Genomic DNA, 23,993 nt, shown 5'->3' on the forward strand with positions numbered 1-23,993 from the left:
GAGAAGTTGTGTTTCTTTTATTTTCTTTTTTAAAAAGAATCTTTACAATTGAATATCAATTGAGAATAATTTTACAGAACAGCTCAATATTACTTGCTTTCAGAACACTTGCCCCCATCCCCCCCACTCCAAAAATGCTTCAAAGCCGTGGTTACCAACCTGGGGCACGCACACGCCCCACAAGGGGAGGCAATTCGAGAATGAGTTATTAAGAGTGATTTTTTTTTGTTTACTTCCTCCACTGAATAGGAGTTCACTCTTTGAATAATAAGAATTATATGTCACGGGGGGGGGGGTGGCGGGCACCAGGATTTTAGAGATGCTTAAGTGGGACCTGGCCAGAAAAGTTTGGGAATCACTGCTTTACAGCGTCTAAGACACTGTTGATAAAACAGTTTCCAAATCTTCATCAGTACCATAGTATAGATCTTCCATAATAAACTGGTTTTGTGGATCATAGCTCAATCCTAAACAGCTCAATCTGAGATTTGCAGTTTTGAAAACTCTTGCTTTTTTCTTTTCAGATCTTGTAAATTCCTTTCATCCATACAAAGCATATAATCAAACGTCAGGAAAACATCTTGTTGTATAACCTGTGGTGCTTTATGGCCCGTCTGAATGACATGATTTCTTAGACAACTTAAAGCCCTTGCATCTGGGCAGCGTCCCACATTCCAGTCAGAAACAGCACCGCTGCCTATCACCCACTTGTTTTCAATGTTTTCCTCAGCCACAAGTTTCCTCAAAATGCCTTAGGCTATGGGAGAGCGGCAAATGTTCCCCAGGCAAACGAATAAAATGGAATTGGCTTCCCCGGCCGCCATCCTCTCTCTTTCAGAAACCACCAACCGAAAAGTTGTGTTTCTGAGGTTTGGTGGCTCATAACATCAGAATCAGGCCATACCATGAAACCATAAGATTATACATTATTGGAAAGATCCTTTAACGCAGAATATAATGCAACAAACTGTGTTATGTTCATTCTGTCAAAAGTTGCAGCCAAATAAAATGAGTTATACACAGAAACCATGATGAAGCATGGATTTCTGTTAGGGGCAGCAGGCTTTTGTTGAGGGGGGCAGAACCTCAGTTAAGTATTTTTATTGATTGGAGGGTGCAACTAAATGGGAAGAAAATTATTTGTGCCAGGTTTGGGGCTGATACAATGTTGGACCTTTGAAGAGGATGCGGTCATGGATTTACCGGCTGGAACATGATGCAAGTGTGCTCTTCTCTTCTGCTGCTCACAGTCCACCTGTGACTTCCTCCTCAGTGCCGGCCCACCCATAAGGCAAGGCAAGGCGACTGCCTCAGGCAGCAGGATCCACAGGGAAGCAGATCCCCCTGTCAATCTTTGTCCCTTGTTCCTGATGTAGACCTTCCCCCACCCTTTCTTCCCTAGCAGGGAGGGAGGTCCCATTTTGGGGTCTGCCTCAGGTGGCAAAATATCTTGGACCAGCCCTGCTCCTATTCCACCCGCCCCGCGTATCTTGGGTGGCAGAATGGCCCTGCTGGCACCATGTGCCACTTGTTTATCTGAGGTGTTTTGCTGGCCTCGCCCCAAAACAGCTCAGCAACTGTGTCTGGATTTTTACTTCTTGAAATATGGCAACCCTAGGCTGTGTGTCTCTCTGTGTGTGTTTTAATGTGTCAAATGCAGAGAGAGAGTGAGTCCGTAAAAAGCTTTATTCCACTCTGTTCGTGAAGACAGCGGTGATACTTTTACAACCCTGAGACCATGCAAAATGATGACATTAAAAAAAAAGGCGCTACAGTGCATTAGACTGTGCACCACCATTAATAATTTATCACTTGTGCTTCCAGGATCACCATCAATGCATGTAGCACATTAATTTGCACGTTTAACAATCTTGTCTTTTCTCTGCCTGTTATTGAAAGAATCATAATACATCACTTTTAACTAATAGCTTCAGACAAATGCCGTTTAAATACTATTGAACAGAAAACAATGCTCTATCCAAATATCGATTTGATATAAATAAGAGCGCTGAAACAAGCACCTATTATGCTTGTTGGGTCTGGGTCCAGTGTCAATTTTAAGATTCACCATCCCATGAACTGTCAGGCAAAACATGTCCAGGTTGAAATGAGGCAAGGAAAAAACATTATTCATGAGAGAAAGCTTGGCAATGTGGAATTCTCTTAGCATAAATATTGCTCCTCCTAAAACCGATGAATAATATTGTAAACACACACAGGAGCGAGACTTTTGTTGCTGCTAGTGATTGAATTATATCTGGATTTCAATGAGAGGCATCTTCTAAAATTGAAATTGAAATACTTTATTGTCACTTGTACAACTTGTATACAGTGAGATTACATGAGCACCCCCCACTCAGCTCTCTTAGTCTTAATTCCCCTTGTTTACTGACGCACACCCACCAAACCCAAAATTCAGTTGCCCTGTTGTTATCTTTTCATTCAGCAGCCTAACAGCCCACACATAGAAGCTGTTCTTTATATAAAGAATAAAGTATAAAGTATTTCTAAGAAGAGGTTCTTCTATAAGACCTTGGAAAGCATGAATTATCCTCCTTGTTTACCCCGTCACAGTGAGACCAGGAAAATAAGAAACCGAAGTAGTACAGTGGTACCTCGGGTTAAGTACTTAATTTGTTCCGGAGGTCCATTCTTAACCTGAAACTGTTCTTACCCTGAAGCACCACTTTAGCTAATGGGGCCTCCCACTGCTGTTTAGTCATGCTGGCTACATGACCCAGAAAGCTGTCTGTGGACAAATGCCGGCTCCCTCGGCCTGAAAGCAAGATGAGCGCCGCAACCCCATACAGTGGTACCTCGGTTTAAGAACAGTCCTGTTTAAGAACGATTCAGTTTAAGAACTCTGCAAAACTGGAAGCAGTGTCCCAGTTTGCGAACTTTACCTTGGTCTAAGAATGGAATCCGAATGGTGGAAGGGCACTGGCAGCAGGAAGCCTCATTAGGGAAAGTGCGCCTCAGTTTAAGAATAATTTCGGTTTAAGAACAGACTACCGGAATGGATTAAGTTCGTAAACCGAGGTAACACTGTACCTCGAGTTAAGAACTTAATTCGTTCTGGAGGTCCGTTCTTAACCTGAAACTGAGCTTAACCTGAGGTACCACTTTAGCTAATGGGGCCTCCCGCTGCTGTCGTGCTGTCGCGGTCGTGCAATTTCTGTTCTCATCCTGAAGCAAAGTTCTTAACCCAAGGTGCTATTTCTGGGTTAGCGGAGTCTGTAACCTGAAGTGTATGTAACCTGAGGTACCACTGTAAAGCTTTTCTACTCTTATGCTCAGAATATGCGCATTCGCCTGTGAATCAACCTTTCCACTATATTTATCTTAAAATACCTCCTAAAAAAAAAACCTTTCAGAAAAACATTTTTCTGACCCACATTTTCTGCCTTCTCTCCATCTGACCCACAGAAGCTGTCAAGAGCTGGCATAAGTGGGCACCTGCCACAGCCCACTGGTGTTTCCTAAACTTGGGTCTCGCCAGATGTTTTTGGACTACATCTCCCATAATCCCTAGCTAGCAGGACCCCTTTGGTCAGGGATCATGGGAATTTTATGTAGAGGAGGAAAGGAGGGAGGGTTATCCTTTTGCTGTTTTGTTTTACTTATTTACGTGTTTTTCTCCCATATTTTATTCTGTGAACCGTCTTGAGATCTTGGGATGAAGGGCGATACATAAATCTAATCAAACAAACAAACTCTTAACTTCCTGCTTTCAAGTCCTGAGACTTCCTGCTTCAAAAATGTCCCTACGGTCCATTCCTGAACAGAGATTAAATTGGTGGCAGGGCAATGAACCTCCTTTACTTACTGCAGATGTCATTCTGCGCTTATGCACATTTTCAAAAGCATGATTTCCTCAATTCTTCCCTAAGCCAGGAGTTCACTTTAACGTTGAGAAAGCTGTCTTCCCACAGGGATCATATGGAAGCTTTTAGTATTTCTCCATTCCTCTCGTATTACTAAACTGTTGAGCAGACCGAATTAATTCAGAGAGTATGATTTCCCAAGTCATATCTCATTAGCAGTGGCTAGGTGGGAAGGTGACCCGGAAACTGCAATTAATCCAGAATGCGGCAGCTAGACTGGTGACTGGGAGTGGCCGCCAGGACCACATAACACCGGTTCTGAGAGATCTGCATTGGCTCCCAGTACGTTTCCGAGCACGATTCAAAGTGTTGGTGCTGACCTTTAAAGCCCTAAACGGCCTCGGTCCAGTATACCTGAAGGAGCGTCTCCACCCCCATCGTTCAGCCCGGACACTGAGATCCAGCGCCGAGGGCCTTCTGGTGGTTCCCTCATTGCGAGAAGCAAAGCTACAGGGAACCAGGCAGAGGGCCTTCTCGGTAGTGGCGCCCGCCCTGTGGAGCGCCCTCCCATCAGATGTCAAAGAGATAAATAATTACCTGTCATTCAGAAGACATCTTAAGGCAGCCCTGTTCAGGGAAGTTTTTAAGATGTAACGCTGTACTGTTTTTAACACTGATTGGGAGCCGCCCAGAGTGGCTGGGGAAACTCAGCCAGATGGGCGGGGTATAAATAATAAATTATTATTATTATTATTATTATTATTATTATTATTATTATTATGTATCCCATTCGTGACAGCCACCACAGAAATGCTCAAACCTATAGTCTCAGAGGCCATCTGTGGCTTGATAAACAACTATCTGACTTTTAGAAGACACCTGAAGGCAACCCTGTTTAGGGAAGTTTTTAATGTTTGATGTTTTATTGTGTTTTTAATATTCTGTTGGGAGCCACCCAGAGTGGCTGGGGAAACCCAGCCAGATGGGCGGGGTATAAATAATAAATTATTATTATTACAGTCAAATCTCAGTTGTCGAATGTAATCTGTTCCGGAAGACTGTTCGACTTCCAAAACGTTCGACAACCAAGGATCAAAGGGCGGTCTGCAATGTCAGTGGAGAAAAAAAGAAAAAAACTCCCCAGAAGCAGTTTGGCTTCCGAAAAACGTTTGAAAACCGGAGCATTTACTTCCAGGTTTTTGGCTTTCAGGAGCCAAAACATTCCAAAACGGAGCCATTCAGGAATCAAGGTTTGACTGTATGTTGTTGTTGTTGATAAAAAGGGACCCCTGACCATTTGGTCCAGTTGCAGACGACTCTGGGGTTGCAGTGCTCATCTCGCTTTATTGGCTGAGGGAGCCGGCGTACAGCTTCCGGGTCATGTAGCCAGCAGGACTAAGCCGCTTCTGGCGAAACCAGAACAGCGCACGGAAACGCCATTTACCTTCCCGCCAGAGCGGTACCTATTTATCTACTTGCACTTCTTTCAATTTCAGGTGTATGCGTGCAGATTAGTAATGATATATTTTCACCATCGAGTGGACAGGATATCTGATGGAAATGTGGAGGTAGGAAGAATGGAGAACGTTTTGTAAATCTAAAGCAAACGCATGACTTTTGATAATATGCCGTAAGAATAAAAGAAACGACGACTCAACATATGAATTTCCAGTTTCATTTTAAAGACAGTCCCCCTCAGACCTTGCCCCGAGTGGAATTTGGGAAATGTTTTGGCTAAAAAGGAAAGCTCTAAAAGGAAGCCAGTACAAACATATCTGAGAATGAAAACATACAATCTTGCCAAATTCAGGACAAACAATAGTATGGAACAGCCAAGTTGACTCTTTGGGGTCATTAGCCTCTGATATCCAGTCCACCGCTAGATAGGGATGGAAAGATATGTCAATTTTAGTTCTCACAGCTCCTCATTTCCCCAATATTAAACTCGGCTCTCCATATTTCTGCAGCGGTTTGTGATTAAAAAACAAAAATCCTCATGAAGGTTCTTCAGCATTTTAGTGCAAATTCTCCTGATAAAACAATTTTTCTATGCAGTTCTTACATGTACACACTTTTGCAAGCAACGTAATTTCAATATAGCATTTTTGTATGTTTTCAAGAATATGTTCATGCACAGGTTCCTCGTGTATATGTGGTTGTTGTTTTTTTGTAAACGCTGGCTGGTTGGAGAACAGCTTTAAAAAATCTTGGTAAGCACGAATTTCGAACGATGGTTGTGTTTTGGCTCTCATATTGTTTCAGAACTGGATTGGTGCGCCTTCGAACCCGAACTGAACTGAATCTCTTCTCCTATCCCTACTTCTGTAAAACTTATGAAGTTTTAGCCACAGGGGCCCTGGCCCAATTATATGTGCGTCTAGAAGTGGACTGCTGCACACTCTCTTAACACCACTTACAAGTCCCACTTGGTAACTTTACTGAGATACCGTATTGGCCTGAATATAAGCCGCACCCAAATATAAGCCACGCCTTTAAAATTGGAAAAGAAAATTGGAAAGAAAAAATACCTGAATATAAGCCGTGTCCATCCTCGCTGCTCCTGGCTACGTACTGGGAGGAGGAGCTGTGCTATGTTGCTGACTGTCGTGGTCTGGTCTACAGGCAATCGAAGTCCCGGCTGAGGACGTCGGGACCGGGGGCAAGTTGGCGGGGTGGAAGCAGGAACGAGAGTCCAGAAATCAGGGGTCCGAGGGTCAGAATGCAGGGAGTCACGAAGTCAAGGGTCCGAGGGTTGAGAAGCAAGGAGTCACGAAGCAAAGGTCCGAGGATCAGGAAGCAAGAAGCCAAACGCAGCAAGGCAGGAAACATGTTGCTGTGGCAAAAAGCCGAAGGGAAATGCTGACCTTATATCCCTTCCCGGCTCTTGCCACCAGGTGCAGCGAGTTACCAAGCGGCCTCACCTGTGCGGCCGCGCCTTGCCTTTCCAGAACAAACTTAGGAAGGCCCCAGTCCTGCAAAGGCCTACTGGTCACAGGGCCTGGCTCCTGCCCGCACTCCTGACACCGACGGACTTTTTCCTTCCTCACTCTCTCCCTTCCTGGCCTTGGGGGAGGGGATGGGGGACTACATGCGGGGTGGGTGCCGCTTTGCCGTGCTCCTGACGCTGTTTGTTCTGCAATCCTGGCTGAAAACCTAAGGTCGCGAATATAAGCCACACTAAACTTTTCACGGTCGGAATTTGGGGGGGAAGTGAGGCTTATATTCAGGCCAATAAGGTAATTGGCGATAAGTCAATCATCTGTTTGAGGGAAGAGCTCAGTCCAGCCCCTGCTCTCCCTTCTCATTACCGTCATACCTTGGGTTGAATGTGCTTCGGGTTGAGCACGGTCGAGTTGTGTTCCGCGGCAACCCGGAAGTAACGGAGTGTGTTACTTCCGGGTTTCGCTGCTCACGCATGCGCAGATGCTCAAAATGAAGTCAAGCGCATGCGCTGAAGCAGCAAAATGCAAACCGTGCACACGCTTGTTATGTTCACTTCAGGATGTGAACGGGGCTCCAGAACGGATCCCGTTCGCATCCCGAGGTACCACTATACTGATAGGACTATGTCATCCAGCATTTGCTCATGAATACTCTAGCATTAGGTCAACTGAGCATGAACTTGCTCTCTAGAGAGTCTACTGTTTTATGGAATCTGAAGATGGCTGTACTGCAATTCTATTTGTGGTCTCACTTAAAGAAGATAAACATTTTAAAGAAAACAGAGATAAATGAAGGAGTGTCTCTACCTCCATCGTCCAGCCCGGATACTGAGGTCCAGCTCCGAGGGCCTTCTGGTGGTTCCCTCACCACGAGACATGAAGCTACAGCGAACCAGGCAGAGGGCCTTCTCGGTAGTGGCACCCACCCTGTGGAACACCCTCCCATCAGATTTTTAGAAGACATCTGGAGGCAGCCTTGTTCAGGGAAGTTTTTAATGGTTGATGTTTTATTGTGTTTTTCATATTTTGTCGGGAGTCGCCCAGAGTGGCTGGGGCAACCCAGTCAGATGGGCGGCATATAAATAATAAAATAAGTATTACAAACGTAGTTTTGAGCTATTGAAAGTCTGTGTGTCATAGAAACCAGTCCATCAAAAGGTATCCTGCTCTTCAGCCAAATGGGTAGCGACCCCTTCTGCCTCCTGAAAACATTGCAAATAAACGCAATTCGCGTTTCATTATGTGTAAGACAACTTCAAAATAAATATGTAGTGGGAATAAATATGTAGTGGAAATTTTTTTTTCCATTACAAAAGGATGTACATTTACACAGAGGAAGCTGAGCAACAACTATTAACCAGCTCAAAGAGGTTTACAAATCCTCGGTGCAAAGTCTCTAAAATGGCTTGAACTACAAAAAAACCTCAAAAGTTTTCCCCATTTTTTCACAAAACAGTCGTTCTCCTTTCCCCTTCTTTATGTCTTCATCTTCCTTAGAACTACTGCAGGTCATTTGGTAAACGTAACAGCTGTAGATCCTGCTGGGCTTCTGTTCTATGTGCACAACTATATTTCTGTCAAAGTAAACTTCATGGTTGTATGTCTGCATGGAGAGAACAAAGAAAACAGTAATTTTCATTTCAGGTAGGCAGGGTAGGGAAGGTACTCCTATGACACACAGGGCTTTGCGGTGAACAACACCTCAGATATGACATCCCTCTGCAGCAAGCAAGTTATAACATGAAGCTTGGGCTAACCAGTGAATATAAGCTCTACTCCAGAGTGGGAACCCATGGCTCCCCAGATGTTGTCGGAGAACTCCTTCCATCATCCCAGACCATTGGCCATGGCAGGGGCTGATTGGGACTTGGGGATTAGGTGCATAGCTGTCAACTTACAGATTTGAAAATAAGGGACCAGCAGCCTCGAAAATAAGGGATCAGCAGCCAAAATAAAGGATTTTAGTCAACCAGCAGCCTAACGAAGCCTCAAGTGGTGGTTCCCACAGCGCAGCAACCCAGCAAAGGGGATGCAGCAAGGAAAACCACCGTCACCTCTCCGCTGGGAAGCGCTGAGCAAAGGCGAGTCCCCAGGCAACGTGGAAGATTTGATTGGCACAAGGCATGGAAGCTCCACCCCCCAGTCGTTCTTAGACTCCTTATCGGGTGAGCAACGCAGCCAAGCAACACAGTTGGAGCCTCCCTCCTCCCTGGCCGGCAGGGAGGGAGGGAGAGGAGCTGCTTCCTTTGAAACCTGGGAAATTTAAGGGACATCATCAATAAGGGACAGCAGCGGGACACGGCGCTGGGATAAGGGACTTTCCCGTCAAATAAGGGACGGTTGACAGCTATGCTCAGCTGGCAGGGCAGGGAGGAGAGAATGAGAGGCAGGAAAGCAGAGACAGAGGGAGGAGTCTGCTCCTCCTGTGACGCAACAGAACTGGCAGCTGCTGAAGGCAAAAAGCGGCTGGATGGAGGCTGCAGCCCGTTGGGGGCGTTTTGTTCAATCCACCAGCAAAGCGCTCATTGTCAACAGGTAAAGGACCCCTGGGCGGTTAAGTCCAGTCAAGGGCGACTGGGGTTGCGGCACTCATCTCGCTTTCAGGCCGAGGGAGCCGGCATTTGTCCACAGGCAGCTTTCTGGGCCATGTGGCCAGCATGACTAAACTGCTTCTGGCGCAATGGACACCATGAGGGAAACCAGAGCGCACGGAAACACCATTTACATTCCCGCCGCAGAGGTACCTGTTTATCTACTTGCACTGGCATGCTTTCAAACTGCTAGGTTGGCAGGAGCTGGGACAGAGCAATGGGAGCTCACCCCATCGCGGGGATTCGAACTGCGACCTTCTGATCAGCGAGCCCAAGAGCAGGGGTCAGCAAACCTTTTCAGCAGGGGGCCGGTCCACTGTCCCTCAGACCTTGTGGGGGGCCAGACTATATATTTTTTTTGGTGTGGGGGAAATGAACAAATTCCTATGCCCCGCAAATAACCCAGAGATGCATTTTAAATAAAAGGGCACATTCTACTCATGTAAAAACACCCAGTCTGTGGGCTGGATTTAGAAGGCGATTGGGCCGGATCCAGTCCCCAGGGCTGTAGTTTGCCTATCCATGCTTAAGAGGCTCAGTGGTTTAGGCCACAGCGCCACCCACGTCCCAGGAATAGCTAGAGGAGCAAATCAACCTTCCTGCCCCCAATCAGCCCTCTGGGTCTTGATGGAACAGTGGGGCAACTGTCACATTTGCAGCCATGCCCAACAGGAGATGGGGCAGGTGGTGGGAGGGGCGGCAAATTACTGCACCAGATCCAGCAATCGGGTCCACATCGGGCGCAGTGCCATCACTACAGCAGGGATGCTGTGAGTGGCACTTCCACCTGCTAGCCTGCTTGGAAGGGGGAATTCTGGCAGAAATTGGCCAGAAGTTGGCCAGCAGAGTAGGGCTGCGGTTGGATTTTTCTTTCAACAAGTCTACTGCACTCAGAAGCGTATAATATTGAGCACGTATATCAACTTTTTTTTGGAACATCACTGATGCATACTTGATAAATCATATTTTTTTCTTTTTCTTTTTACCAATGCAAATTCTATAAATCTTAAGTCACAGGCAAGCAATAATGCCAGCTAGTAAGAGTGCACACATTTTTCCAGGTGACTTTTATATGCCCTCTTGGGTTTCCCAAACTTTGGATCTCCAGCTGTTTTTGGACTACAGTTCCTATCATCCCTGACCACTGGTCCTAAAAGATAGAGATGATGGGAGTTGTAGTCCAAAAACAGCTGGAGACCCACATTGGGGGGGGGGGGACTACTCTAGCCAGATCTCAGAGTATCTCAGCCTTCACTTCCTTCTTAAATAAAAAAAGTACCATATTTTTCGCTCTATAGGACATACTTTTTCCCCTCCAAAAATTAAGGGGAAATGTGTGTGCGTCCTATGGAGCAAATGCAGGCTGCTTGGCTTCAGCAATAGCAACGCCAAGCCTCCGAAGTGCAGAGGGAGCGCTCCCTCCATGCTCAGGAGGCTTCGCGTTGCTTTCGCTGAAGCCTGGAGAGCGAGAGGGGTTGGTGCGCACCGATCCCTCTTGCTCTCTTGGCTTCGCTTCGCTGCAGAGGCGCTGCGCAGCTTTCCCTGTCTGCACAGCTTTCCCTCTCTGTGCAGCGCCCCTTCAGTGAAGCGGGAGGAGAAATGGAAGGAGCTCGGTTTCTCCTGCGGCTTCGCTGAAGGGGCGCTGCGCAGAGAGGGGGAGAATTTTTTTTTTACTGTTCTCAAAATATTGTCGTCTCTAGGTAAACCTGAAAACTAAAACACCAAGTATTGCTGATGGAGCCTTCGTAACAGTGATGAACAAGTTACTCAACCCCAATATTAGAGAAGGTTCAGTGTTTTATGTTGTACTGTTCAGTGTTTTATAGAGCTGACCTTTAAAGCCCTAAATGGCCTCAGTCCAGTATATCTGAAGGAGCGTTTCCACCCCCAACGTTCTACCCGGACACTGAGGTCCAGCGCTGAGGGCCTTCTGGCGGTTCCCTCGCTGTGAGAAGCCAAGTTACAGGGAACCAGGCAGAGGGCCTTCTCGGTAGTGGCACCCGCCCTGTGGAACGCCCTCCCACCAGAAGTCAAAGAGAACAACAACTACCAGACTTTTAGAAGACATCTGAAGGCAGCCCTGTTGAGGGAAGCTTTTAATGTTTGATGCATTACTGTATTTTAATATTGTGTTGGAAGCCGCCCAGAGTGGCTGGGGAAACCTAGCCAGATGGGCGGGGTATAAATAAATAATAACATAGAAAAGAAAATAACATAGTCTTATACACGGAAAAGTATGGTACGTTAAGTGGGATTATACTCACCACATCCCAAGATTCCTCAAACGGAATGCTCTTAAGTCGAGTCCCGTACTCGTTGCAGTGGAAGTCAAGGTGGGCGGCTCCATCTGCTCCTATCTGAGTAACTGCCACAACGGACAGTAAATTCAGTTCATCTTCATAGTCCACAATTTTGAAAGTCTTATTAAAAACAGGAGCTCGGGTTACTCAGAAAGTTAAGTTGTTTAGCCACAGTTTTTAAAAACATCTCCTAGCTATTGCGCGGGTAAAAACAAACAGACGGAAGACAGGGAACCAGGCAGAGGGCCTTCTCGGTAGTAGCGCCCTCACTGTGGAATGCCCTCCCACCAGATGTCAAAGAGAACAACAACTACCAGACTTTTAGAAGACATCTGAAGGCAGCCCTGTTTAGGGAAGCTTTTAATGTTTGCTTTATTACGGTATTTTTTTAAAAAATTGGAAACCGCCCAGAGTGGCTGGGGAAGCCCAGCCAGATGGGCGGGGTATAAATAATAAATTATTATTATTATTATTATTATTATTATTATTATTATTATTATTATTATTTCTAAAAGAAGTTTCGGGAAGCTTTTAATGTTTAATAGACTACTGTGTTTTAATATTTTGTTGGAAGCCGCCAGAGTGGCTGGGGAAACCCAGCCAGATGGGCGGGGTATGTATAAATACATACATACATACATACATACATATTATTATTATTATTATCATTATCATCATCATCATTATTAGAGAAACGGCTGTAATCTATAAATGGTCCTGTCAACAATTGCTGCCTCTTGCTTTCCAGCCATTTGAGTTTTTGATACTTTTCACTTGGAGCCTCTAGAAGTATGATCTCTCTGTGTGTCTTAGTTGCAGTGCAGTCCCCAAATCCAGGAAAATATTTTAAAGTGTTTCACGGTGAAACGGGCCCAATTCAAAGTGCTGGTTTTGACCTATAAAGCCTTAAATGGCTCAGGTCCGCAATACCTCAAGGACTGCCTCTTTCCATATGAACCTACCCGGACCCTGAGATCATCTTCTGAGGCCCTCCTTTGTGTGCCTCCTCCTCCAGAGGTCCGGAGGGTGGCAACACGAGAACGGGGCCTTCTCTGCAGTGGCTCCCTGTCTATGGAATGCTCTCCCCAGGGAAGTTTGCCTGGCGCTTTCATTCCACACCTTTAGGTGCCAGGCAGAAATGTCTCCTTTTTAACCAGGCCTTGGGTTGATTTGATTGACATCCTATGCCCTTTTAAAGTGTGGTTTTTGGGGGAGGGGTTATTGGGTGGTTGTTTTTATTCCGATTACGGTATATATTTTGTGGTTTTGTATTTTGATTTTGTTCTGTGAACCGCCCTGAGACCTCTGGGTCTAGGGCGGTAGATAAATCCAATAAACAATAATAATGGTAATAATTTAAACCATAAAACCCAACAGCAGGCATACAATGGGTAAAATTCCGCCTGCTTGCGTGTTTTCTCTCTCTTTCTAAATTTGGTAACTGAATATAAATGAACTACAGGTTTTAAAGGCCATGGAGGAACCCTTGCCATGTTTTTCACCCAGACGGTATTCATTTCCATGGAAACAAGGCTGCAGTTTCCAGAAGCGGAGGAATTAGAATTCTTGTGGCTGTGTCATCTCAGCTCCAGTTCCTGATGGGAGGGTGAAAAATGGGTTCCAAAAATAGTTTCTAATGATGCTGGGGGCACACTGTTCAGATCTGTAGTGTTTTGCCTAGGTTGTTTACCGTCCTTTTCCATGAACCTTAGGCTTGCAAATAGCAGAAAATCGGTCGCAGGCATTGCAGTGTGCAGTCAAACCGGACAGTCAGATAACCAAAATGCTCACCGGCCAATTAGGTTCCCTGTACATTTCTCAATATCTAGGACAGTGCTAGCCTGACATTTCTAAAGCATAGCCTAACATTTCGCTCGACTAGTACGCCCCATGTGTCATTCCCTCCCCTGCAAACAGGGAACACAAAAAGCTGTATTTTTAGCGGAAAGTTAGTTTCCCAGGTGTGTGCTGGCAGACTCCTAGCTGACCAGTGGTGGACTAGAAAACAAAGAGATCAAAATGGGGGGAAAGCAAAAGCAAAAGGAATTGGTATACAGTGGTACCTCGGGTTACAGACGCTTCAGGTTACATACTCTGCTAACCCAGAAATATTGCTTCAGGTTAAGAACTTTGCTTCAGGATAAGAACAGAAATTGGGCCCCAGCGGTGCGGCGGCAGCAGGAGGCCCCATTAGCTAAAGTGGTGCTTCAGGTTAAGAACAGTTTCAGGTTAAGAACGGACCTTCAGAACGAATTAAGTACTTAACCCGAGGTACCACTGTATAGCAGAGTTCCTGTCATTCCCGGCTTGAACTCAGATACATTTGACAACATTTAAATTAGCAGGGTGTGTGTGGGGGGGTGGGTGGGTGTGGTTGTACACACGAGTAAGTTACATTTTATATGCACACACAAACGTTTGCATAAAACTATGTTGTACTCAGAGAAGACCCACTGAAATCAATGCACCTAAATCAGTTATGCCCATTGACCTCAATGGTTCTACTCTGAGCAGACCTAGCATCAGATACAACACAAGTTCTACAAAGCCAACGAGGCTCATTTCACGAGCTGCCTTATTCAAGATCACAGAATTTTTGGTTACCTCTTGCCCAGGGTCATCATCCAATAGTGTCATACGTTTCTTCACAACTCGGCCAGACGCTGTTACCGTTACAGAGTTCTTAACCTTTGAGGTTAGAATATGAGAGAGAGAGAGAAATGAGACAAATAGTAAAATTAAGGACAACGCTAACTGAAGTTTTCATTTACTTTTTTGTTTGTTAAATATGGATTTTCAGCAGGTTTCTACTTAAGGACAGGTTGGTTAAAGTTTCAAAACGATTTGAAAAATGCGGACTGCATCTAGAAAAAACACAGACACCATCTTCTTGGGCGTCTTTGCTGAAAAGATTTAAAGGATAATTACAAAGCATTCAGGAGAATAATGAAGTCAACAGTACATTCTCAACTGCTGCAGCAGAAATACAGACTTATAGTCACTGCACTCCAGAGAAGTAGCTTTTAAGCTTGGTGGGTATTTATTTATAGCACAGAAAAGCTAGATAAAGATTCTTCACTGTTGTTTATTCAAAACCACATTCAAAATACTGTTTGAGCTGTTTCTCATCCTCCCTTTATTAGCTATGTTATTTCTCTCTCATAACTATGTCCTAGCTCATTAAAAACAATACAATTCAATGTCACAGTAAACAACATTTAATGGTTTGTTGTGAATGTGCCGATCTAAGCTGTTTGTTTCCTCCCTACTTAGCGTTATGTCTGAACCAGGGATTAAGATTTGTTCCACAGAATCATACAAGTTAGAAGGGATCCTAAAGGACATCTAGTCCAACCCCCTGCATACAGGAATCACGGCTCGAGAATCCCTGACAGAGGGCTATCGAAGCTCTCTATAAAAACCTCAAATGAATCCACTACTTTCTGAGGTAGTCTGCCCATTTTGCTCCAAACAAACCATGTTCAGGAAACCAAGAACAAAGCTTGGCCACAGGCTGTGTTTTGCTAGGAGTGAAACAAACCATAATCCCTGTTTTTGGACAGAATGGTAAGCCAGTTATTGTGTCCCATCCCCCTCCCACCAACGCACAAGGAGAGTAGAGCTAAGATGATGCAAATTGCTTATGGCTTACTGCAACACGCAACACAGACGTTCAAACAACAGCATCATATTATGTCGCTGACTGCTCAGTGTTTAGATCTAAGCACCTCTCACGTGGGGACTGTGGTTTGGTAATTAATGTTTCTCCAACATCTCACAGCTCTTCCCCCATTCCTGCTATAAATCAGGAGGTAAATAGTGTACAGGAAGTAAGAGCCATGGAAATCCAGGTTCTAAGCATGAGTGGGGAACCTGTGGCCTGTCATATGTTGCTGGGCTCCTGATCCAATCTTCTCTGACCACTGAACATGGAGGGCTAGGGCTGATGAGAGTGCCCAAACTAGAAAACATTTCTTCTTTTTAAATAGCTTAAAAACCCTGTTTGAATACCCTGCCTTCACGTTTCCAAGCCTTGCTCTACAACCACGAGGATTGGAAGCCTTTTCGTTTCCAAAACAAAATCTAGTTCTTAGAAAATAAACAATACAGTGGTACCTCTGAAGACAAACGGAATCTGTGCCAGAAGTCCGTTCGACTTCCAAAACGTTCGGAAACCAAGGCACAGCTTCTGATTGGCTGCAGGAAGCTCCTGCAGCCATTCGGAAGCCACAGAAGACGTTCATGTTCCAAAGAACGTTTGCAAACCGGAACATGGTTTGCGGCGTTCGGGAGCCAAAATGTTCGACTCGCAAGGCGTTTGGGATCCAAGGTATGATTGTAATAACAATAGTTCTTTTTAGCTCCACTTGGTACACAAAGACTACACAATTTAGCAACTTATGCACAAGGGGCAAATCCCATCTTTCTCTGACGTTAGCAACTTTTTCTTGATAGGCTTTGACAGCATGCATTTTCTCTAGGTCTTTTCAATGGTACGTTTTTGTGATCTGCTTCCATGCAACAACTTTCAGATGCAATGGAAACATTTTAAAGCCACACTCTCCCCTAAACAGTTAACAGCTTCAGCAGAGGACCAAGCCTGCCTCTTGCTACACAATGGCCACAAAGGATTGATTCACACCCATGAATCTTCATCACCTGATAACCATTCATGCATCCAGCTCAAAGTTGTCTCCACTGAAAAGTACTGACGCAGGTGAACAGAGAAGTTTTGACTGTGAATGAGTGAGGAAGCTGCATGTGTGAACCAGCCCTAAATGAGACTTACTTTTCCCCCATCTGTGCTAGAGCTGAAATGAGAAGAATGGTCTCTACAATATACAAATTGCACAAATAAAAAAGTTTAATAATAGTAATAATAACAACAACAACAATCCAGGTTTGTTGTTACATTCTCACATTATTTCTCCTGTTGGCCTGTATGACAAAGTCTTCCGTAACTTCCTGCTCTTCTGCATTATTTTCAGATTCCTTCAGCTTCAAAACTCTGGTTGAGAAAAATGAAACCAAGAGAGTCACGTTGACAGGAAGGTGTGATGGGGAAATAAAACACTAATTTCACAGCCACTACGCATTCTGAGATGGAGTGATGGAGTCAGGAACCAGCACATTTTTAATAAGCACATATTTGGCATCTCTTGGGTGGTGGAATCAGAACCTGCCATATGTCAGACCATACAATGCTGCTTCTTGTGTTCCTGTGTGTAATGGCGGTATCAAAGGGCATGATCCAGGACTCTGTTGCGTACATGCAATTGCATTTCTACTTTAAAACATTTCTACTTTAATTCATTAATTCATTTAATTCAGTAAAACATTTCTACTTTAATTCTTTCATTCTGAGAATCCAGAAATCAATCACCTTTGAAAATATAAACTGGAAGATCTAGCTATGTGATATTGCTATAAATTCATGTTAGGTGATTCAAGATCATGATAAACAATGAACCTCCAATAAAAAAATAAAGATGATAAACAGGATGCCTCCAAAAAGCTTGAAGGCAACAACCCACCATTTATATATGCCTCTGCCTCTGAACATATAGGTTCCATTTAGCTATCACGGCTATGAATTTGCCTAACCCTTTCCCAAACACATCAATAAGGACAGAGAAACCTTGGCCAATCAGAAGTTCAGCTTGGACAGCTAAAGATAAAAGGTAAAGGACTCCTGGACAGTTAAGTCCAGTCAAAGGCGACCATGGGGTTGTGGCGCTCATCTCGCTTTCAGGCCGAGGGAGTCTGCGTTTGTCTGCAGACAGCTTTCCAGCTCACTTGGCCAGCATAACCAAACCACTTCTGGCACAACGGGACACCGTTACAGAAACCAGAGCACACAGAAACGCTGTTTACCTTCCCCTCGCAGCGGTATCTATTTATCTACTTGCACTGGCGTGCTTTTGAACTGCTAGGTTGGCAGGAGATGAGACAGAGCAACGGGAGCTCACCCCGTCATGGGGATTCAAACCGCCGACCTTCTGATCGGCAAGCCAAGAGGCTCAGTGGTTTAGACCACAGCGCCACCTGCGAGCTTGGACAGTGAATCCCTCAATGAAGACTAAAGAACGACGGAGTCACAGGTAGGCACAGGCTACTTTCACAGCAAGACTTACTTAATCAAACTTGGTCCCACATGCAGCACTCTTCCAGACGTGTCTGGGTGGAAAGATACCCAGTCAGGTTCCAACGAGGAACATTCCATATCCTGGATGCCGTTCTTTGCCTGGAATGGTGAAACAAAACATGTAAGTTATCTCGAACAAACACAGAAGAGACTCCTCTATCTAATGTACACTGAGAAGTTATAGCACGCATTTGTATTCTGATCTTCCTAGAAGGAAGTATGGGGTGTTGTTCAATTTTAGGCATCTTAACATTGGTTTCCACAGTCCAAATTTGCCCCACTTCTCACAGAATGTTGTTCAATATCTCATCCCAGAATACAACCCATTTGGCCAACCTTGCAGTTCTGTTTTCAACCCATATTGACCACTAAGAAATCTATTCCTGGGGGTGGGGGCACAAAGAGTGTAAAATTTGAAATAAAACATGCAATTTTCCATCTAATTTATTACAAGGGTACTTTACCAAAGTAATTTAAAAAATGGATGAGCTACGACAGGTATGAGCCCTTCAGATTTTGATGCCAAAGCAATTAGACTGAAACACAATTTAATGCTTGCCTGTATAAATTGCCTACTAACTGGATACGACACATTCCCTGTATATTTATTTATTTATTTATTTAAAAAATCAGAGGTGGGGAACCTGTGGCCCTCCAGATATTGTCATGCTCCATATCGCATCAGCCCATAGCTGTCAACGTTTCCCTTCTTTAAAGGGAAATTCCCTTATTCCGAATAGGATTCCTCGCAAGGAAAGGGAAAAGTTGACAGCTATGCATCAGCCCCAACAAGCACAGAGCTGCAATGTAAGTTGCAGTACAAAGTGGGCACCACGTTGGGAAAAGCTGCTTTAAATACTGAACCCACTATTTTCACCCTGCGGCCTCCAAATATTACTGTAAGGTTGCAAGCAAGATGGGCAGAAGATGCACATCTTTGCAACAGGAAAACAGCCACTCAAAAGTATGTGGCATGCGTCTTGCTCACATTGTGGGATCTTATCCCTAGAATTTGTATTCATGTCTGTGCTTAATCCAACAATACAAGGATGTTTCCTTATATAGTAGTACCTCGGGTTACATACGCTTCAGGTTACAGACTCCGCTAACCCAGAAATAGTACCTTGGGTTAAGAATTTTGCTTCAGGATGAGAACAGAAATCGCGCGGCAGCAGCACAGCGGCAGCAGGAGGCCCCATTAGCTAAAGTGGTACCTCAGGTTAAGAACAGTTTCAGGTTAAGAACGGACCTCCAGAACGAATCACAGTACTTTTCGCTCTATAAGACGCACCAGGCCATAAGACGCACCTAGTTTTTGGAGGAGGAAAACAAGAAAAAATAATATTCTGAATCTCAGAAGCCAGAACAACAAGAGGGATCACTGTGCAGCGATCCCTCTTGCTGTTCTGGCTTCTGGGATAGCTGCGCAGCCTGTATTCGCTCCATAAGACGCACACACATTTCCCCTTACTTTTTGGGAGGGAAAAAGTGAGTCCTATAGAGCAAAAAATATGGTAAGTACTTAACCCGAGGTACCACTGTATACAAACACAAAACAGGGCAACCTAATGTTGAACGTGATTCTACATACGTGACTCTATCTTGAAATGGGGCAATCAGGCAAACACAAGTGAAAAATGAGAAATGAATTATGGAAACATAGAATTGTAGAGCTGGAACGGAATTATCTAGTCCAGCCCCTTGCAATCCAGGAATCTGCGATCTTGAGATTAAAAGTCTCATGCTCTACCGACTGAGCTATCAGGAAATAATGCTGAATGGTTATCTTCCTATTTTACACACCCACGATTTTCTGATTGATATGTGACACTTGAACAGATTTACCAAAGTGTGGTCTTTCAATGAACAAATGTGGAAGATTCCTCTCTGTTTTTTCTTGTTAGGGGTGATGATGTAATGCCAAGGGTATCCTCCAATTTCAAATGTGTTCTCCAGGGAAGACACTTCAAAAAGCAGATCTGGGGTACCTGCGAATGTTAACATGAACAGCTTCACAATTCCATTTGTTCTTCGGTAAAGCTTTAAAGATCGCACACACAAGAGTTTACGGCCACTAAACACCGAAAGTTTATAGTGCAACAGTGATTATGCAGAACCCTGCAACCTTGCATTCAATTAGCAGTACACAAAACAGACACCTGGACAATATACCGCATTTTTCATTCTATAGGACACACTTTTCCCCCTCCAAAAATTGAGGGGAAATGTGCTTGCGTCCTTTGGAGCAAATGCAGGCTCCTTGGCTTCAGCGAAAGCAAAGCGAAGCCTTTGGAGCACAGAGGGAGTGCTCCCTCCGCGCTCCAAAGGCTTTGCGTTGCTTTCGCTGAAGCCTGGAGAGCGAGAGGCGTCAGTGCGCACCGACCCCTCTTGCTCTCCAGGCTTCAGGGATAGCCGCATGCAGCCCCTCCAGTAGGAAGAGGCTACACGGGGCTAGGGCTTCCTCTTTAGCCCCGCGCAGCCTCTCCCGGCAGGAGTAAAGGTAAAGGTAAAGGTACCCCTGCCCGTACGGGCCAGTCTTGCCAGACTCTAGGGTTGTGCGCCCATCTCACTCTATAGGCCGGGGGGCCAGCGCTGTCCGCAGACACTTCCGGGTCACGTGGCCAGCGTGACAAGCTGCATCTGGCGAGCCAGCGCAGCACACGGAACGCCGTTTACCTTCCCGCTAGTAAGCGGTCCCTATTTATCTACTTGCACCCGGGGGTGCTTTCGAACTGCTAGGTTGGCAGGCGCTGGGACCGAGCAACGGGAGCGCACCCCGCCGCGGGGATTCGAACCGCCGACCTTTCGATCGGCAAGTCCTAGGCGCTGAGGCTTTAACCCACAGCGCCACCCGCGTCCCGGCAGGAGAGAGGAAGCCAAAACAGCGAGCGGGATCCATCCCGCTGGCTGCCTTGGCTTGTGCCATAGCCACGCGCAACCCCTCCAGAAGGGAGAGGTTGTGTGCAGCTTGTACGCTGCTCTTTGGGGCTGGGGGGGGGGAAATAAGATTTTTTTTCTTGATTTCCCCCCCTAAAAACTAGGTGCGCCCTATGGTCCAGTGCGCCCTATGGAGCGAAAAATACGGTAATAAAGGCCACAAGAAATCACATTTCCCCTTTACGGATTGTGTTTATTTTATTAATTTGTGAATCGCCTTTCACGTGTGTCTCAGGGCAATTCACAAGTATAGTATATAAACAGTCAAAAGCAGTTTACAAAACAGTACAAAATAACCACTAAGGATAGCTTGCCTGAACAAAAGTATCTTCAATTGTTTCCACAAAGTACACATGTTAGGTGCCTGCAACTCTCATAAGACATGCTGAAAGCCCAGTAGCTCAGAGCTACTGTGGAGTGGGTTTCTAGTATTTTAGGAACTTCAAGGAAGAAGTCTCCCGGACAATGCAGTGACCTATTTCATACATAAGGGATAATGTGGTCTCCTAAGTAACCTGGTCCTGAGCTGCACAGGGCCTTGTATGTTAGCACCAAAACCTTGAAGTTTGCCTGGTAAAGGATTGCTTGCCACTGCAAATCTTGCAAGCAATATGCTGGCGGTAGTTTGCTCCCCAAAGCAGCCTAGCTGCATTCAGAACCCATGTGGAGGACATTGCAGTTATCCAATCTTGCATGGACAGTAGTGTTCATGCTAGTGCCTGATCCAGGAATGGACATTAACTGTCTTACCAGCTGAAGCTGTTACATTGCATTGTACGTTGCAAATTGCACAGTACAGTCATACCTTGGTTTTCGAATAGCTTAGTTCTCGAATGTTTTGGCTCTGCAACGCCACAAACCTGGAAGTGACCGTTCTGGTTTGCAAACTGTTTTTGGAAGCTGAATGTCTGACGGGGCTTCCGATTGGCTGCAGGAGCTTCCTGCAGCCAATCAGAAGCCGTGCTTTGGTTTCTGAACGTTTTGGAAGTCAACCCGACTTCCAGAACGGATTCCATTTGACTTCCAAAGTACGACTGTACTAGGTTTTATGCTCTCCAAAGCCACAGGGGACAGGATAACAGTCCAAAGCTAGAGAGAGAGAGAGATAGAGAGAGAGAGAGAGAGAGAGAGAGAGAGAGAAAGAAAGGCTGCAATCCTATATATCCTTTCCTGGGAGTAAGCCCAAACTAATGCAGTGGTGCTTACTTCGGAGGAGACACGCAAAGGACTGCATTAACAGTATTAATACAAATTCTAAAACAATTACTATACCAATGCACATAAAAGCAGCAGTTTCTGGCAGCGCTAGGGCTTTTTCTAAAACATGAAACTGACCACTTGTGGTAATGAAACTATAACCCCGTAGAAATACCTGTTATTTTAATATTGCAGGGAAGGCCAAAGGGGTATTTTCCCACAATCCCACCGCTGCCGTTCCAGTACTTTTGTCCCAGATCCACCTGGCACACTGTGAACTAAAAGAAAACAAAAGAAACCTACTTAATTCTTTTGACACATGATTGTTATGTACCATAAAGAAGGCTGATCACCAAAGAATGGATGCTTTTGAATTATGGTGCTGGAGGAGACTCTTGAGAGTCCCATGGACTGCAAGAAGATCAAACCTCTCCATTCTTAAGGAAATCAGCCCTAAGTGCTCACTGGAAGGACAGATCCTGAAGCTGAGGCTCCAATACTTTGGCCACCTCATGAGAAGAGAAGACTCCCTGGAAAAGACCCTGATGCTGGGAAAGATGGAGGGCACAAGGAGAAGGGGACGACAGAGGACAAGATGATTGGACAGTGTTCTCGAAGCTACCAGCATGAGTTTGACCAAACTACGGGAGGCAGTGGAAGACAGGAGTGCCTGGCGTGCTCTGGTCCATGGGGTCACGAAGAGTTGGACATGACTAAACAACTAAACAACAACAACAACAAATGATTGTTCTATTCTAAAGAAAGTTGCTGCACTGTTTTCTCATCGAATGAAGTTTTAAGTCTGCTTGTTTTTAAGTTATTCCTTGTTTCTAAATCTGAGCTTCAACATTTATCTCTGGAAGCATACGCAAATGAAAACGGAGTGAGAACCTGAAGCCTAGAAGGGCCTCTCTGTTTGGTCCTCAGAACTCTCCCAGGCCTTGCCCCTCACTGGCCCTTCCTTTGCACCCACAGCGTTCTTGCCTGGCTGGAATGTGATCTTGAACTCTTGATGCGTCTCGCTTGCCTGAATCAGGGCAGTCCAACTTTTCAGACCATGTGGGCCATACAGTGGTACCTCGGGTTAAGTACTTAATTCATTCCGGAGGTCCGTACTTAACCTGAAACTGTTCTTAACCTGAAGCACCACTTTAGTTAATGGGGCCTCCTGCTGCTGCCGCGCCACCGGAGCACGATTTCTGTTCTCATCCTGAAGCAAAGTTCTTAACCTGAAGCACTATTTCTGGGTTAGCGGAGTCTGTAACCTGAAGCGTATGTAACCTGAAGCGTATGTAACCCGAGGTACCACTGTACTTTGGCAGGGAACCCACAAGATGCACACTGCCTTGTTGGGCAGGGGCAGAGGCGAGCAAGGCCAAAATTTGACACCCCACCTCCGCACCCTTTGTGCTGCCTTCCCAAAGCCGGGTAAGGGAGGCCCTGGCCTTTGGGAAGGAGTTGCAAGGCTCTGGTAGGGTCCTAGAGCCCTTCCACCTCCTTCCCAATGCAGGGAAAGCACTAACTAGGCTTTGGGAAGTAGGCAAAAGGACTCTAGGACACTGTCAGGGCCCTCACACCTCCTTCCCCAAGCCCAGTGCCTCACTTACCTGGCTTGGGGAAGGCTGGGGGGTGGAGAGCATCAAATGTTGCCTCGAGGGCCACATGCAGGCCTTGGGCTGTGCGTTGGACCACCCTAGTCTGGATGAAGGACCACCCTAGTCTGGCTGGTTTTGCCTCAGGGTCCTGTCCACCTACCAGCATGAGGAAGTTTGCTCACAGAAGGGAATGTGGCTGACAAAGGTTCTGAGGCACTGCAAAATGCTATGGCTAGGATGATACTGCTCGCTCGCTTTTTGTTTTTTTAAATATACAAACATACATTTCATACAATCCTTAAAAATGTTCAAACACACCTACACTCAATCCCACAGATAATTCCTTTTCCCATCACCATCCACCACCCCTCACCCCACCTTTGTGTTAGACTTCCAATCTACTCAATTGCAATTTCTTTCCATTTCTATTACTTTTTTTCCACACACCTTTAACCTAATTTC

At 45.4% G+C, this 23,993-nt stretch overlaps 1 protein-coding gene and 1 pseudogene across 4 annotated transcripts in view; both read right to left on the reverse strand.

The window, feature by feature from the left end:
* Positions 1 to 323: 323 nt before the first annotated feature.
* Positions 324 to 830, reverse strand: LOC128407422 (low molecular weight phosphotyrosine protein phosphatase-like; annotated as a pseudogene).
* A 6,921-nt stretch (positions 831 to 7,751) lies between these two features.
* DCAF17 (DDB1 and CUL4 associated factor 17) overlaps positions 7,752 to 23,993 on the reverse strand; it is a 33,232-nt gene continuing 16,990 nt past the window's right edge. For 3 of the 4 annotated variants that reach the window (XM_053359794.1, XM_053359805.1, XM_053359784.1), the window contains 7 exons: positions 22,112 to 22,214; positions 19,648 to 19,790; positions 17,792 to 17,901; positions 16,578 to 16,665; positions 14,262 to 14,345; positions 11,622 to 11,777; positions 7,752 to 8,369 (listed from right to left, as the gene is read on the reverse strand). In XM_053359794.1, coding sequence (XP_053215769.1) covers positions 8,178 to 8,369; positions 11,622 to 11,777; positions 14,262 to 14,345; positions 16,578 to 16,665; positions 17,792 to 17,901; positions 19,648 to 19,790; positions 22,112 to 22,214 — 876 coding nt within the window. In that variant the 3' untranslated portion in view covers positions 7,752 to 8,177. The remainder of the gene's footprint in view (positions 8,370 to 11,621; positions 11,778 to 14,261; positions 14,346 to 16,577; positions 16,666 to 17,791; positions 17,902 to 19,647; positions 19,791 to 22,111; positions 22,215 to 23,993) is intronic. The other variant, XR_008327161.1, reaches the window with a different exon arrangement.

Source organism: Podarcis raffonei, chromosome 1 (genome assembly GCF_027172205.1).
Source record: "Podarcis raffonei isolate rPodRaf1 chromosome 1, rPodRaf1.pri, whole genome shotgun sequence".
NCBI lineage: Eukaryota > Metazoa > Chordata > Lepidosauria > Squamata > Lacertidae > Podarcis > Podarcis raffonei.